This window comes from Mercenaria mercenaria, chromosome 13 (assembly GCF_021730395.1).
Source record: "Mercenaria mercenaria strain notata chromosome 13, MADL_Memer_1, whole genome shotgun sequence".
Taxonomy (NCBI): Eukaryota; Metazoa; Mollusca; class Bivalvia; order Venerida; family Veneridae; genus Mercenaria; species Mercenaria mercenaria.
The window spans coordinates 8,638,465-8,653,747 of record NC_069373.1 but is presented as its reverse complement, the minus strand read 5'-3'; the positions used below and the strand labels follow the sequence as shown (position 1 = coordinate 8,653,747).

Below are 15,283 nucleotides of genomic sequence, written 5' to 3'. Positions count from 1 at the left end.
CCTTCAAACTTCCTGCAGTGTTAAAGAAAGATGGCCGTCAGGGGGCAGAACTGGTTTTCCCTTTATGGTAAAGAAAATTTGAAAAGAATCTTTTCCTTCAACACTGCTGGCTTAATTTCAAAATGATTTGACAGCAATGTTCCTTAAGTGACCCTCTACCAAATTCCTTTAAATTATTCTGATATGTTTAAAAAGATGGTCGCCTGGGGGCTGGGCTGGTTTTCACTATAATGGTTATATGAAAAACTCTGAAAATCTGTTCTCAAACTGCAGACTCAATTTCAAAATAATTTGACTGGAATGTTCCTTGGGGGTGACCATCTACCAAATTCCTTAAAATCATTCGGTTTCATCGATGACTGCCTGGGGACAGGAGTAGTTTTCTCAATATGTCATGATGAAAATTTCAGAATATGATAGCAGTGGTCCTTGGGTGAGCAAGCTCCTTCAAATCATTCTATTGCATTAAAAAAATGACTACCTTGGGACAGGGCTAGTTTTCTGTATATGACTGTATGCCTTTGAAATCTTAAAAATCTTCCTCTCTTAAAACTACTGGCCTAAATTCAAAACAATTTCACACATGTTCTTGGGGCAACCCTCTGCAAATTTCCCCCCACATAACCCTCAAACCAGGGGTGGCGAAATCTGATATTGACTTGCTTGTCCGTTTTTGTCATTTGCTATTTTTAGCTCACCTGTCACATAGTGACAAGGTGAGCTTTTATGATCGCGCAGCGTCCGTCGTCCGTCCGACCGTGCATCCGTGCGTAAACTTTTGCTTGTGACATCTCTAGAGGTCACATTTTTCATGGGATCTTTATGAAAATGGGTCAGAATGTTCTTCTTGGTAAATTCTAGGTCAAGTTCGAAAGTGGGTCACGTGGCTTCAAAAACTAGGTCAGTAGGTCTAAAAATAGAAAAACCTTGTGACCTCTCTAGAGGCCATAATTTTCAATGGATCTCATGAAAATTGGTCAGAATGTTCACCTTGATGATATCTAGATCAAGTTCGAAAGTGGGTCACGTGCCTTCAAAAACTAGGTCAGTAGGTCTAAAAATAGAAAAACCTTGTGACCTCTCTAGAGGCTATATATTTCACAAGATCTTCATGAAAATTGGTCAGAACGTTCACCTTGATGATATCTAGGTCAAGTTCAAAACTGGGTCACGTGCAGTCAAAAACTAGGTCAGTAGATCAAATAATAGAAAACCCGTGTGACCTCTCTAATGGCCATATTTTTCATGGGTTCTGTATGAAAGTTTACTGAATGTTCATCTTGATGATATCTAGGTCAAGTTCGAAACTGGGTCACGTGCGGTCAAAAACTAGGTCAGTAGGTCTAAAAATAGAAAATCCTTGTGACCTTTTTAGAGGCCATATATATCACAAGATCTTCATGCAAATTGGTCAGAACGTTCACCTTGATGATATCTAGGTCAAGTTCGAAACTGGGTCACGTGCCATCAAAAACTAGGTCAGTAGGTCAAATAATAGAAAAACATTGTGACCTCTCTAAAGGCCATATTTTTCATGGGATCTGTATGAAAGTTGGTCTGAGTGTTCATCTTGATGATATCTAGGTCAAGTTCGAAACTGGGTCACGTGCGGTCAAAAACTAGGTCAGTAGGTCAAATAATAGAAAAACCTTGTGACCTCTCTAAAGGCCATATTTTTCATGGGATCTGTATGAAAGTTGGTCTGAGTGTTCATCTTGATGATATCTAGGTCAAGTTCGAAACTGGGTCACGTGCGGTCAAAAACTAGGTCAGTAGGTCTAAAAATAGAAAAACCTTGTGACCTCTCTAGAGGCCATATATTTCATGAAATCTTCATGAAAATTGGTCAGAATGTTCACCTTGATGATATTTAAGTCAAGTTCAGAAGTGGATCACGTGCCATCAAAAACTAGGTCAGTAGGTCAAATAATAGAAAAACCTTGTGACCTCTAGAGGCCATATTTTCAATGGGATCCGTATGAAAGTTGGTCTGAATGTTCATCTTGATGATATCTAGGTCAAGTTCGAAAGTGGGTCACGTGCCGTCAAAAACTAGGTCAGTAGGTCAAATAATGAAAAAACCTTGTGACCTCTCTAGAGGCCATATTTTTCAATGGATCTTCATGAAAGTTGGTCTGAATGTTCATCTTGATGATATCTAGTTCAAGTTTGAAACAGGGTCATGTGCGGTCAAAAACTAGGTCAGTAGGTCTAAAAATAGAAAAACCTTGTGACCTCTCTAGAGGCCATACTTGTGAATGGATCTCCATAAAAATTGGTCAGAATGTTCATCTTGATGATATCTAGGTCAAGTTCGAAAGTGGGTCACGTGCCGTCAAAAAGTAGGTCAGTAGGTCAAGTAATGAAAAAACGTTGTGACCTCTCTAGAGGCCATATTTTTCATGGGATCTGTATGAAAGTTGGTCTGAATGTTTATCTAGATGATATCTAGGTCAAATTTGAAACTGGGTCAACTGCGATCAAAAACTAGGTCAGTAGGTCTTGAAATAGAAAAACCTTGTGACCGCTCTAGAGGCTATACCCTTGAATGGATCTTCATGAAAATTGGTCAGAATGTTCACCTTGATGATATCTAGGTCAAGTTTGAAACTGGGTCACGTGCCTTAAAAAACTAGGTCAATAGGTCAAATAATAGATAGACCTTGTGAACTCTCTAGAGACCATATTTTTCAATGGATCTTCATGAAAATTGGTCAGAATTTTTATCTTGATAATATCTAGGTAAAGTTCAAAACTGGGTCACATGAGCTCAAAAACTAGGTCACTATGTCAAATAATAGAAAAACGTCATACTCAAAACTGGATCATGTGGGAAGAGGTGAGCGACTCAGGACCATCATGGTCCTCTTGTTTACTTGTCCGTATGATAGTTATATAGTAAATTCTGGCCGTACAAGCTATTGGACAACCTGGGCAATACGGACAATTGAATTTGCCGTCCCTGCAAACCCTCAATTTTTTTTTTACTTCTTTGTTTTCTTACTTTCTTATATTTCTTGATGTTATCTGTTGGTTTATGTCAGCATACTCCATACCCACATTACACCTATCCCCCCTCCCCACCCTGGACATTAGAAAGAAAGTATTTTTGTTTTACTATTTCATGGTATTTTGTTGTAGTATCATTCCACACCACCAAGGTACAGCAGGGACGTCCATGTTCTATTGACAGTTTTGTTGTTGTTGTTTTTGTTTTTAAGAAAAACAAAAATGAACTACTTGATTCCGAATAGTTTTCATCTGGACTATTTGAAATTGACATAACATGTCTCTGGCATCATTTGATGACCTCATGTGACAAGTTACATAACTCTAGCTTACGTTTTCGCAAAATTATGCCCCTTTTTCAACTTAGAAAATTTTGCTAAAGCTTTAGTATGTAAGCTATTATTAGGTGGAAGGTCTTCAAATAGTCAGGCACATTGTCATCAGACAGCTCTTGTTCAGAAATTAAATCGTTATAGAGTAACAGTTGCACATTAAGTTAAATATGTTTCTTACTTTCTGATTTCAGTTGAATTTCTCCTGTGAAACAAAACCTGCATCAGAAAGAATATACCATGCTGATGCCAACAACAATATTAAGATATTTCTACTGAAAAGAGACAAATATTTGCTGGATTATAACTTTATATTGAATGTAACATTAGTTGGTAAGATTGGGTAATTTTTGCTTTTACCTCGTCTGATTTAAAAAAAAAATCTGTGAGGTATTGTCGTCACTTGATCATCGGTGTCAGCATCGGCGTCAGTGTTAGTTAGAATTTTGGTTTAGGACCACCTTTTCTCATAAACCATAAGAGCTACAGCTTTGAAACTTTGCACACTTGTTTGTCATCATTAGTTGACTTAGTAGGCCAAGAACCATAACTCTGATATGCATTTTGTCAAAATTATGATCCTTTTTGTACTAAGACGATTTGAGTTTCTTGGTTAAATTTTTTGTTTAGGTCCACCTTTTCTCAAAAACTGTAAGAGCTACAGCTTTGAAACTTGGCTTACATGTTTATCATTATTAGATGACTATGTATGCCAAGAATCGTAACTCTGATATGCATTTTGTCAGGATTATGGCCCGTTTTGTACTTAGAAAATTTGAGTTTCTTGGTTAAAATTTTTGTTTAGGTCCACCTTTTCTCAAAAACTATAAGAGTTACAGCTTTGAAACTTTGTACACTTGTTTATCATCAGGGCCTCCATGGCTGAGTGATTAAGGTCACTGACTTCAAATCACTTGCTCCTCACTGATGTGGGTTCGAGCCTCACTTGTAGTGTTGGATTCCTTATGTGAGGAAGCCATCCAGCTGGCTTACAGAAGGTTGGTGGTTCTACCCAGGTGCCCGCTGTTGATGAAATAATGTACAAAGGGGCACCTGGGGTCTTCCTTCACCATCAAAGCTGGAAAGTCGCCATATGACCCATACTTGAGTCGGTGCGACGTTAAATCCAGTTAAAATAAAAAAATGTTTATCATCATTAGGTGACTATGTAGGCCAAAAATTATAACTCGAACCTGCATTTTTGTCAGAATTATGGCCCTTTTTGTACTTAGAAATTCTGAACTATAACTCTTTTCTTATATACTGACCAGCACTTGCAGACAAGCGATGGCACTCTTAGGCGGTGCTCTTGTTATAGTTGTCCAGTCACAGTTAACATGATCATTGAATTTTACATAGCATGTTTTATACATATAACAAATGACATTATGTGTTTACCAGTTATATAGCTATAGTTAAGTCACATGTATTTATGTGTCAGTATTTTTAACACTGGTCTTACAGCCAAAAGCTTTAAAAAAAATTTATCCTCCGCTTTCCCTTCGTAGAAGAAAGGTTATATTGTTTATCTCATGCAGTGGCAGTAGGCTACTGGTTCTTTTTTGATCATTGACTTGAGAAAGCTTGACCTAAAATCAAAACTACAGGGTCATATTGCCTGTGCTGTGGTTAGTGAGGTGTATGACACTTTTGTTTTGGTGATATTTAGGTCAAGGGATACTGTGAAATCATTATTATTCGTGGGGGATTAATTTTCGTTGTTGAGCTCAACCACGAATTTAAGTCCCAACGAACAAATTGTGCCCACGATATTTTTAATTGTACGCAAAGTCGCCAAAAGACACCACAGCCGTTCGATCTGATCCGTAGTTGTATGCATGCGGCAGTACTAACCTGCAGCTTACGTGTAGTTTATGGAGGCTCCATCAAAGATAAACATGGGTATGTGTGGAAACAAAACTGACTATTTTATTTAGAAATGTACCCGTGGTTTGTTTATGACATGCTTGTCAAAGTAAAAGTAGAAACTAAAAATAGAAGTTTGACGTAGTGTCACGTGTCAACCGCACTATAATACGGCTGTAATTTGACTTTTTCGGCCCCGCTATGCAATGTAAAATACTATGTCTTTGGAACTATTAAATATCATGAATTAATTGCTAGATTTGCGTCTGATGCATTATAGTCCAAATAATTGTGCTCGAGAATTGAATATAGTTATATTTTTTTGACTTGTCGATATCCGCCTCTAGGTAGACAACGTAAAATATCAAAATGTAAAATCGGTCTACCCGAGGTCTCATTATTTAGACTAGATGCATTAATACTTAATTCACATTACACGTTTCTCGGCGGGAAATGACACATGCACAAGTTCAACAGCTTGTAATTTTAGATGCAGACACACCATTCATTTTGCAAAAAAAGTCGGACCAGTTTATAATAGTTTATTTATTACTATGGTTTATACTAGTACTACGGAATAAAAACAAAATGATTTAAATCTGTTATAGTTTGTTTTAATTTGCAGTACAATAACTAGAGTTAGTTGATCAAATGATCAACGATCAACTTTTATTTGTTTCGATTATGAATGCTAATTGTGCAAGGTGCTACGGTTTTGACACTTTTTGATTGGCGCCGACTTTTCTTATTGAATATTTCACAGTTTTAAAAAGTTTTACAAATTAGAGGTCGTATAATTATAGATAATGCGATCATTAATTGGCACATGATCACTCGCTAATTACCCATGGTGAAGATTGCAAATTCGGTAACCATGGTAGCGCTGTTTGATACGTGTAGGCTTCAGATGTAAGGACAGAAGTACTAGTAGATCTTTTTATGTGGAAATTATGATTTTTTAAATTTTTTTTTAACAAAAATTGAAAATCCATGAATTTACGTCCCCACGAAACAGTCGTTTTGGCCAAAACCACGAAATTTCGTGCCGACGAAATTAAATGATTTCACAGTAAATACTTTGGGGTCAGCCATCAAGCTTCATAGGTCATTATTATGTAAGACCCTTTTAATTTTCTGGATCGGTACGTTAAAAATCAAGATAACAGTTTTCTAAAGACAAGAGAACAGTTTGAGAACATTATGACCTCTAGAATCTAATAAGGAACTTAGGTCTATGGATATGTTATGTCATAGGTTGATTGCCTGTCGTCACAGGGTTTACAAGACTGGAAAAATTCCTGGAAGGAAAAGTAATGGAGTTTGACATTAAATCTGGAAATGTATTGGAGAATGTGTTAGCTTAAGCAATCTGGAAATGGATTGGAGAATGTCTTAGCTTAAGCAATCTGGAAATGGATTGGAGAATGTCTTAGCTTAAGCAATCTGGAAATGGATTGGAGAATGTGTTAGTTTAAGCAATCTGGAAATGGATTGGAGAATGTGTTAGCTTAAGCTGTTTAACTTTATAATATATCTGTTAACTGTTTGATAGAAGACTCCCATTGTTATGTTAAAGGTCAAGGACACAGTGACATTTAGACTAAACCAGTATCTGACTGTTAACTTTAGAGTGTTTAGGCCTTCTGCTGTCAAACTTCATAGTGATTTCCTGTGATGAATAGATGACACCTACTTTTTGTGGGGGTCACTTTACCAGAGGTCAAGGTCACAGTAAACTTAATACTGAAAATTCTAGAGACAGTCATCACAGGGTGGCATATAATATTTACTTGCAGCTACTTATCTTTGTAGCCCTTTCAGAACATAATATCCATGTGCTTTACTACTTTTAGCTCACCTGAGCAATGCTCAGGTGAGTTTTTGTGATCGCTTGATGTCCGGCGTCGGTCTGTCGTCTGTCCTCTGTCAACATTTAGCTTGTGTATGCTATACAGGCTGTATTTTTCAACTGATTTTCATGAAATTTGGTCAGAATGATTACCTTGATGAAATCTATGCCAAGTTCGAAAATGGGTCATCTGGGATCAAAAACTAGGTCACTAGGTCAAATCAAAGAAAAACCTTGTGTATGCGATAGAGGCTGTATTTTTCAACTGATTTTCATGAAATTTTGTCAGAATGATTACCTTGATGAAATCTAGACCAAAGTTGAAAATGGGTCATCTGGGGTCAAAAACTATGTCACTAGGTCAAATCAAAGCAAAACCTTGTGTATGCGATAGAGGCTGTATTTTTCAACTGATCTTTATGAAATTTTGTCAGAATGATAACCTTGATGAAATTTAGACCAGATTTGAAAATGGGTCATCTGGGGTCAAAAACTAGGTCACCAGGTCAAATCAAAGAAAAACCTTGTGTAAACGATAGAGTCTGTATTTTTCAAAAGATCTTTATGAATTTTGGTCAGAATGATTGCCTTGATAAAATCTAGGTCAGGTTTGAATATGGGTCATCAGGGTTTAGAAACTAGGTCACTAGGTCAAATCAAAGAAAAACCTTGTGTATGCATTACTGGGGCTGCATTTTATACCGGATCTTCATGAAATTTGATCAGAATGTTTGTCTTTATGAAATCTAGGTTGAATTTGATTATGGGTCATCTAGGGTCAAAAACTAGGTCACCCGGTCAAATCAAAAAACAACCTTGTGTATGCAATAGGGGCTGCATTTTACACTGGATATTCATAAATTTAGTCAGAATGATTGCCTTGATGAATTTTAGGTCAAGTTAGAATATTGGTCATCTGTGGTCAAAAACTAGGTCACTAGGTCAAATCAAAGAAAAAAATCTTGTGTATGTGATAGAGACTGTATTTTTCAATTGATTTTCATGAAATATGGTCAGAATGGTAGCCTTGATGAAATTAATGTCAAGTTCGAATATTGGCCATCTGGGGTCAAAAACTAGGTTGCTAGGACAAATCAAAGAAAAATGTTTTGTATGTGATAGAGGCTGTATTTTTCAATTGAGGTTGATAAAATTTGGACAGAATGATTGCCTTGATCAAATCTAGGTCAAGTTCGGATGTAGATCATCTTGGCACAAAAACTAGGTCAAATGGAAGAAAAGACTTGTTTACACTTGAGAGACCAATCTTAATGAAAATTGATCAGAATATTTGTTTCTATGAAATCACTAGATCAAACATGCTTACACTGTTATGGTGTGTTTCTCAGGTGAGCAACTTAGGGCAATCTTGGCCCGCTTGTTTATATAGATAAAGCTTTGACATTTCTGTATTGCAATAATTCGTAGTAGCTAAATTAATGATGCATATAATAATGTGACATGGACAAATTGGAAGCTAAATTTCTGTAATATTAGATATAATTATGTTTGTCTACGAGGCTGTGAACTACTTTAATGACAGATTATTTCAGTATAACCTCTTTTGACAACACACTAGAAGAGCGTATAATAATCTGTCTCTAGTTGTAGAGGCAGATGGAATATCTGAGTCAAGGGTAGGTAAATGTTTTGTGGTAATGAGGCTGTACCAAGTTAACAGCCAAAACAGTTACCCGAGAACCCCATAATTCCATCTTAATTTACAACCAGAGGTAGATTATTTTTCTTCTATACCTTTTTTCACAAATTATAGAATAAGTAAAGAGAAACACGATACTTTCTTGGTAGCGCTCTTTTTATTGTTGCATATTTAAACAAAGCAAAGAAAATTTGTCATCTAGATGCACAACACCAAAGTTCTGGTTTAGTTTTGTTGTTTTAGGTCATGCCAATCTGATTAATAGTTCTTCAGAAAATTTCTCTGAGAGAAAAAACAACAACAAAACATTCAATAATTATTGCTTGCATGTACAGATAAAGGATGAAAAAAAAATTGTTTGATTGTGGTGCTGATCCAGCAAAATGGTCAATAAATGGAATTTAAACTCATTGCTGTAACATAAAACGAACCGACCTGTATTTGACAAAGTGGTGTTTATTTTTTGTAATAAAATAGCTGCCATATTTTAACAGTAACAAAGTATTCCAGGAGTTTGTATACGTGAGTTTCAGTCATTTCTGTTGACTTTGATTTTGCAGAAAAGCAGAGTCAGCAAAAATGGCTGAAATTAATGATCTTATCTTATTTACACAATTTTTACCCACTATCTGTAAATATGCCACTTTCATAGACCTGTATATGCTGCACAATGGTATTATTTGGTAACATGCTTGAAATAGTTAAAATAAGTATAAAAACAAGGTATTTCATTTTTAACAATTTTACATAAATGATTTTTAATCAGTTCACCAGTTCTTAGTTGCCATTAAGTTTATTAATGTGAATTTACAAAGTTTAATCAGCAGCTGCTGTGAGCGGCGCAGCCGTGCGGGGCTGATTAAGTTTTGTAAATGCACATTAATAAACACTAACCTATTAAGTGTTTGAAACTATTTTGAGTCGGCTAAAGGCTGAAAGCCTTTTGACGAGTCCTTGCTGTTCAGCGATTCTCTAAATGGACCGAATAACACGTGAAGGGATGTAGTTCCATTAGATTTCTCAAACTTCAAACAGTTCACTGCATGAATGAAGTTAAGTTGTGTCAATTCCCTTTACTATGACCAATATACGATGTAATCTGTCATATTTATGACTTGTAATTGTGCAATACTCGAATGTAACTCATTAAACATAAATGTGCATTTTAAGAATTGCGCAGGCTTACAAAGCTTGGGTAACATCCAGCGAAAGACAAAAAATAGTTCCACAGGGCTCCAGATAAGATGCGTATTAGCGTAAATTACGTATAGAAATAATGCAAATACGCATGTCTAATAATTTCTAAGCGTATAAAAACGTATACATGTATAAAATTACAGAAACGCACACAATGCTTTTTTAAAAACTAAATCTGAATCGTCTGGATGCGTTAGGTAACATAGCCGATCAGCCTTAATTCTCCCACATTGAACGTAAACACGCATCGTATGATTTCTATAAACTTTGCGTGGGTTGAATTTTGCAGTCAATAAACGGATAAATTATCGGAAGAAGAAGCTCTTACTGGTTTGTTTAGTTACATTGATATTAAAAATGATTTTAATTCTTATTTTTCGAGAAATAAACAAATCGGCGAAACATTAAGTTGTATTTTCTTGTAGTTTTTGAAATCGAAAGTAGATCGTCTATGTTTGGCTGCTTTCACGAAACGAAACAACTTTTTTATGAAAGATTTAAATAAGAGGTAATTTAACCGTAAACTTCAATGTCAGATACTGCCAATTGCTGCTAAATGTCTTCGTATCATCACAATTTGTAAAATATATTGTTGAAACTGGAGAAAAGTGTAATCGTATCCGGATATAATATTTTGGGTAAATATCGAGCTGTGTTATGAAATTTTAAGAAAAAAAAACTAAAAACAAACTGAAACTGGTAGACTATACTGTCAGTACATCAATCATTAGCCGACTCAGGCCCTTCAGGCCTTTGATTTGTTTTCGGATGACATTAGAGCAAATAAAATCAATAACACACCTCTTGTCCCTTCTATACACACAACTAACCTGATTAATTAACGACTGCAAGTTAATGCTGATTTACTAAAATAAATTTTCTGAAAATTTGAAAAGTTCTGCAATGCCATTGAACAAGAAATAATTTCAAACACTAAAATTATGAGAGTCATCTGGCATGAGGGGTACCAGATGGGTTGTGTGGGCGTGGTTTAAACCACCAGCCCCAGTTTTGGTGTGCAAGAAAAGGTATTACTGTTTCCCTTTAATAAGACCAGTCTTTAAAATAATTAACACCCAGGCTGGCACATACTTTTCCCCAGTTTTCCCATTTGATGTCAGATGTGCTGAAAGCCATACAGTTTTGTTATTGTTGCGAATTTTTGATATTTTAAGAGAATCTGATTATATACAAATTCATTAAATCTGTTTATCTTTAAGAAAGATGTAATAAAGTTCACCAAAATTGCACCAAAACGATCATAATTATGAAAGTAACGTCATAAAAATGTCAGTATGGACTTTTGGATACTATTAAAACAGTATTGTATTATGCAGATAGTTAGGACAGTATCTAAAGAAGTCCAGAAAGATGACAAAGTTATTTGAGCCTCACCATGAGAAAACCAACATAGTGCGTTTGCAACCAGCATGGATCCAGACCAGCCTGCGCATCCACGCAGTCTGGTCAGGATCCATGCTGTTCGCTTTCAAAGCCTGTTGCAATTAGACAAACTGTTTGAAAACAGCATGGATCCTGTCCAGACTGTGCGGATGCGCAGGCTGTTCTGGATCCATGCTGTTCGCAAATGCACTATGTTGGTTTTCTAATGGCTTGGCTCATTTCTACTTTATACACTTATGAAATAGATATTCAGAACATTTTTGGTTAAAAATTGCTTATTCAATGAATGACAATAGTATGTTTTACCTTGAACTAATATATATATTTTTTATGTTCAGATCATGAGGAAGTGGAGACAGGTATTTCGCCAGCCATAGTGATTGGTATTTGTGTAGTTGTAGCAATCGCTGTTGTTGGAGCACTATGTATTGTATACCGCTACCTGAAGATAAAGAAGTTCTCGAAGCAACAGTTTGAGGCTGATGGGGTGTTCCAGCAACACAACTTGTCTCACCAGACGCAAGACTCTCCCATGGGATCTACCAGATATTCTAACCTTCCTTTAGGAGAAATAGAAGCTTCTGGTAGTGTCCATAGTCAGACATGTATTGTTGGTAAGTTATTCATTATTATATACCCGCAACTCTATTTAGGTAGTTTGCCAGACACACAAACCATTCTTCTAAGAGAAATAGAATATTCTCAAGCTTCCGTAGTCAGTCATGTTAGAATGGTAAGTTTGTCATATACTCAGACCTCTATTTAGAAAGATTGCCAGACACCCTGACCATACTTTTAAGAGAAATAGAATCCTTAGTTGGGTTCCTAGACACATTGTTGGTAAGTTTGTCATAATACTTACACCTGCTTAGGAAGTTTGCCAGACACTCGCCACCCATGTAAAAGAAATAGAATAGTCTGTAGTGTTGATAGCCAGACATGTATTGCTGGTAAGCCTCTATTTAGGAAGTTTGCTAGACACTCTGACTACCCCTGTAAAAGAAATAGAATATTCTGGTAGAATCCATAGCCAGACATGTATTGCTGGTAAGTTTTTCATATACTCCAACACTGACCACCTCTCTAAGAGAAACAGAATTTTCTGGTAGCATCCACAGTCAGACATATATGATGTATTGTTGGTAAGTTTATCATTTACTCACATCTATTTAGGAAGTTTTCCAAACACTCGTACCACCCTTCTAAGACAAATAGAATCTTCTATAGCATCCATAGTCAGACATGTATTATTACAAAATGTGACAAGGACCAATTTTAAGAGGTTTATAAAAATGAAAGTCTACTACAATTATATTGTTATTTCCAATAATGCAGTTACTATGTTAATGATATTTACGAAGAATGTGTTTCTGCAAAATTATCAATAAATCTCTTTGATCTATATGTTTACAGGTTCCTTGGGGTCAGATGGTTTATGCACTGTATGCCACAGACATCATGATGATTTTGCTCACGTTGTAGACATCGGGCCTAACGGAGAAATCATGGAAACACATGACAGTCATTCTCATCCACATCACCAGACATCACACATACGTTCAGTTGAAAGAGACAATGCAGTGTTGCGGTCTGACAGCCGGAGTTCAACCCCAAGAAGCAGGCATGTGCATAATGTTCATTTAGGTGCACATAGACAAGGTCAACCGCTGACAGACTCGACGTCAAGATTGGTGCCACCTGCTAGACAGCAGGTTCATCATAGCATGTTATCAAGTAGTGGTGAATTAATGGTGGATGATGATGATATTGACATGGATGTAAGCGGTAATGATTTAATCCCACCCTCTTATGACTTGTCACCCCCTTCATATGATGAAGCAGTAAATATGCCAAAGCCAGAGGAAGATTTACAAGTTCATACAGCAGTGTCACAACATCAGGATGTTTCCGAAACAGATCCACTGTATCAAAACATTGAATCCTTGCCTAGAGGCTTAAGATGAAGGTCAAATTATAGTTATTTTTGGAGAAAGATTACATCAAAACCAAAGAAAGTGCTCTATACCTTGAAACAATGCATTAACTTGAACAGAATCATTTATGAATTTTGAATTCATAAGCTAATTTTCATATACAGAATGTGTAATTTGACATAGACTTTTTGTTAGCTTGAATATGGGAAGAATAGTGAGAGTTATTCTACTTAACCAGATGTTGATGCTGGCATTTTTGCATTCAAATTCGTATATCATGGGCATAAACCCTTTTTTATGCCCCAGAAGGGAGGCATATTAGTTTTCAACTGTCCGTCCGTTCGTTCGTTAGTTAGTTCGTCACATTAACTTTTGCATTAAGGCACTTTACTCGCGAACCACTGCACCCAGGACCTTCAAACTTCACTTGCTGATAGTACTTATTGAGTACACCACCCCTACTGACTGGGGTCACCAGGTCAAAGGTCAAGGTCACAGGGGCCAACGTTAACTTTTTGCATGAAGGCACTTTACTCGCGAACCACTGCACCCAGGACCTTCAAACTTTACGTGCTGATAGTATTTTATGAGTACACCAACCCTACTGACTTTGGGGTCACCAGGTCAAAGGTCAAGGTCACAGGGGCCAACGTTAACTTTTTACATGAAGGCACTTTACATGCGAACCACTGCACCCAGGACCTTCAAACTTCACATGCTGATAGTACTTACTGAGTACACCAGGTCAAAGGTCAAGGTGCTGCGGGGGCATTTGTCACCATTAGTGACAGCTCTTGTTGTTGGATTAAATTTAAATTATGGTCTTTTTTCTACATACAAAATGTGGTTAAAGCATGCAGTAGTCAAGCTGTTACTATCATAAATTAATCAAGATGTCTGTCTTATCAAACCTACTTTCATACCAAATTTAGTGAACTATTTGTTTTGCAAATAACGGATTGACTTGGAAAATTTGATTGCAGTTTTGCATGCAAGTTGTTATCATTAACTGTAATAAAGAATTATTTGTAATAACTGCAGTGCGTGAATCCTGTTACTTTTGTTTAAGTTTTGCCAAGTTATGGCCATTGTTTGACTTGAAAATGTCATATAGTCAAGCATACTGGCTTATGGATAGCTCTTGTATTATATATTAATCTTAAATTTGGTTGAATGATTGTTATGAGTATTTTCATAAACAGCTGCATTGTGCTCAATTGTTTGACAGGGTATCTTCTCTCACAGACAGTAATGCAGTTAAGTTATTCAGGATTTTTATCTTTGCATAGGTATTTAAGTAGAATTGGTCATGGCTATAAATTATGATAAACTTTTGTAGTCAGTGCATGACCTTTATTCCTTTTAAGCTGGTATGTCAGAGGTCAAGGTCACAGTGACTTATAAACCCTGAAAATCACTTGGGTCTGTTGCCTTTAAAGGATGATTATTGTTTTCAGATTGTGAGATTGGAGGTAACAGTCATAAAATATTTGAGACTGAAATTGCATACCCATTTTCCTCTTGACTGGCCATTATATGGGGAATATTAGTTGTACAACAGCTCTTGTTTTTAGCTCACATGTCACAAAGTGACAGTGTGAGCTTTTGTGATCATGCAGCGTCCGTCGTCCGTCGTCCGTCCGTGCGTCCGTGCGTCCGTGCGTAAACTTTTGCTTGTGACCTCTCTAGAGGTCACATTTTTCATGGGATCTTTATGAAAGTTGGTCAGAATGTTCATCTTGATGATATCTAGGTCAAGTTCGAAACTGGGTCACGTGTGGTCAAAAACTAGGTCAGTAGGTCTAAAAATAGAAAAACCTTGTGACCTCTCTAGAGGCCATATATTTCACAAGATCTTCATGAAAATTGGTCAGAATGTTCACCTTGATGATATCTAGGTCAAGTTCGAAACTGGGTCACGTGCCTTAAAAAACTAGGTCAGTAGGTCAAATAATAGAAAAACCTTGTGACCTCTCTAGAGGCCATATTTTTCATGGGATCTGTATGAAAGTTGGTCTGAATGTTTATCTTG

General features: G+C 36.5%; 1 protein-coding gene across 2 annotated transcripts in view; it reads left to right on the top strand.

The window, feature by feature from the left end:
• LOC123529939 (uncharacterized) overlaps positions 1–14,748 on the top strand; it is a 41,589-nt gene extending 26,841 nt beyond the window's left edge. For both annotated transcript variants that reach the window (XM_045310545.2, XM_045310546.2), the window contains exons 4-6: positions 3,536–3,674; positions 11,656–11,931; positions 12,731–14,748. In XM_045310545.2, coding sequence (XP_045166480.2) covers positions 3,536–3,674; positions 11,656–11,931; positions 12,731–13,281 — 966 coding nt within the window. In that variant the 3' untranslated portion in view covers positions 13,282–14,748. The remainder of the gene's footprint in view (positions 1–3,535; positions 3,675–11,655; positions 11,932–12,730) is intronic.
• Positions 14,749–15,283: the final 535 nt, after the last annotated feature.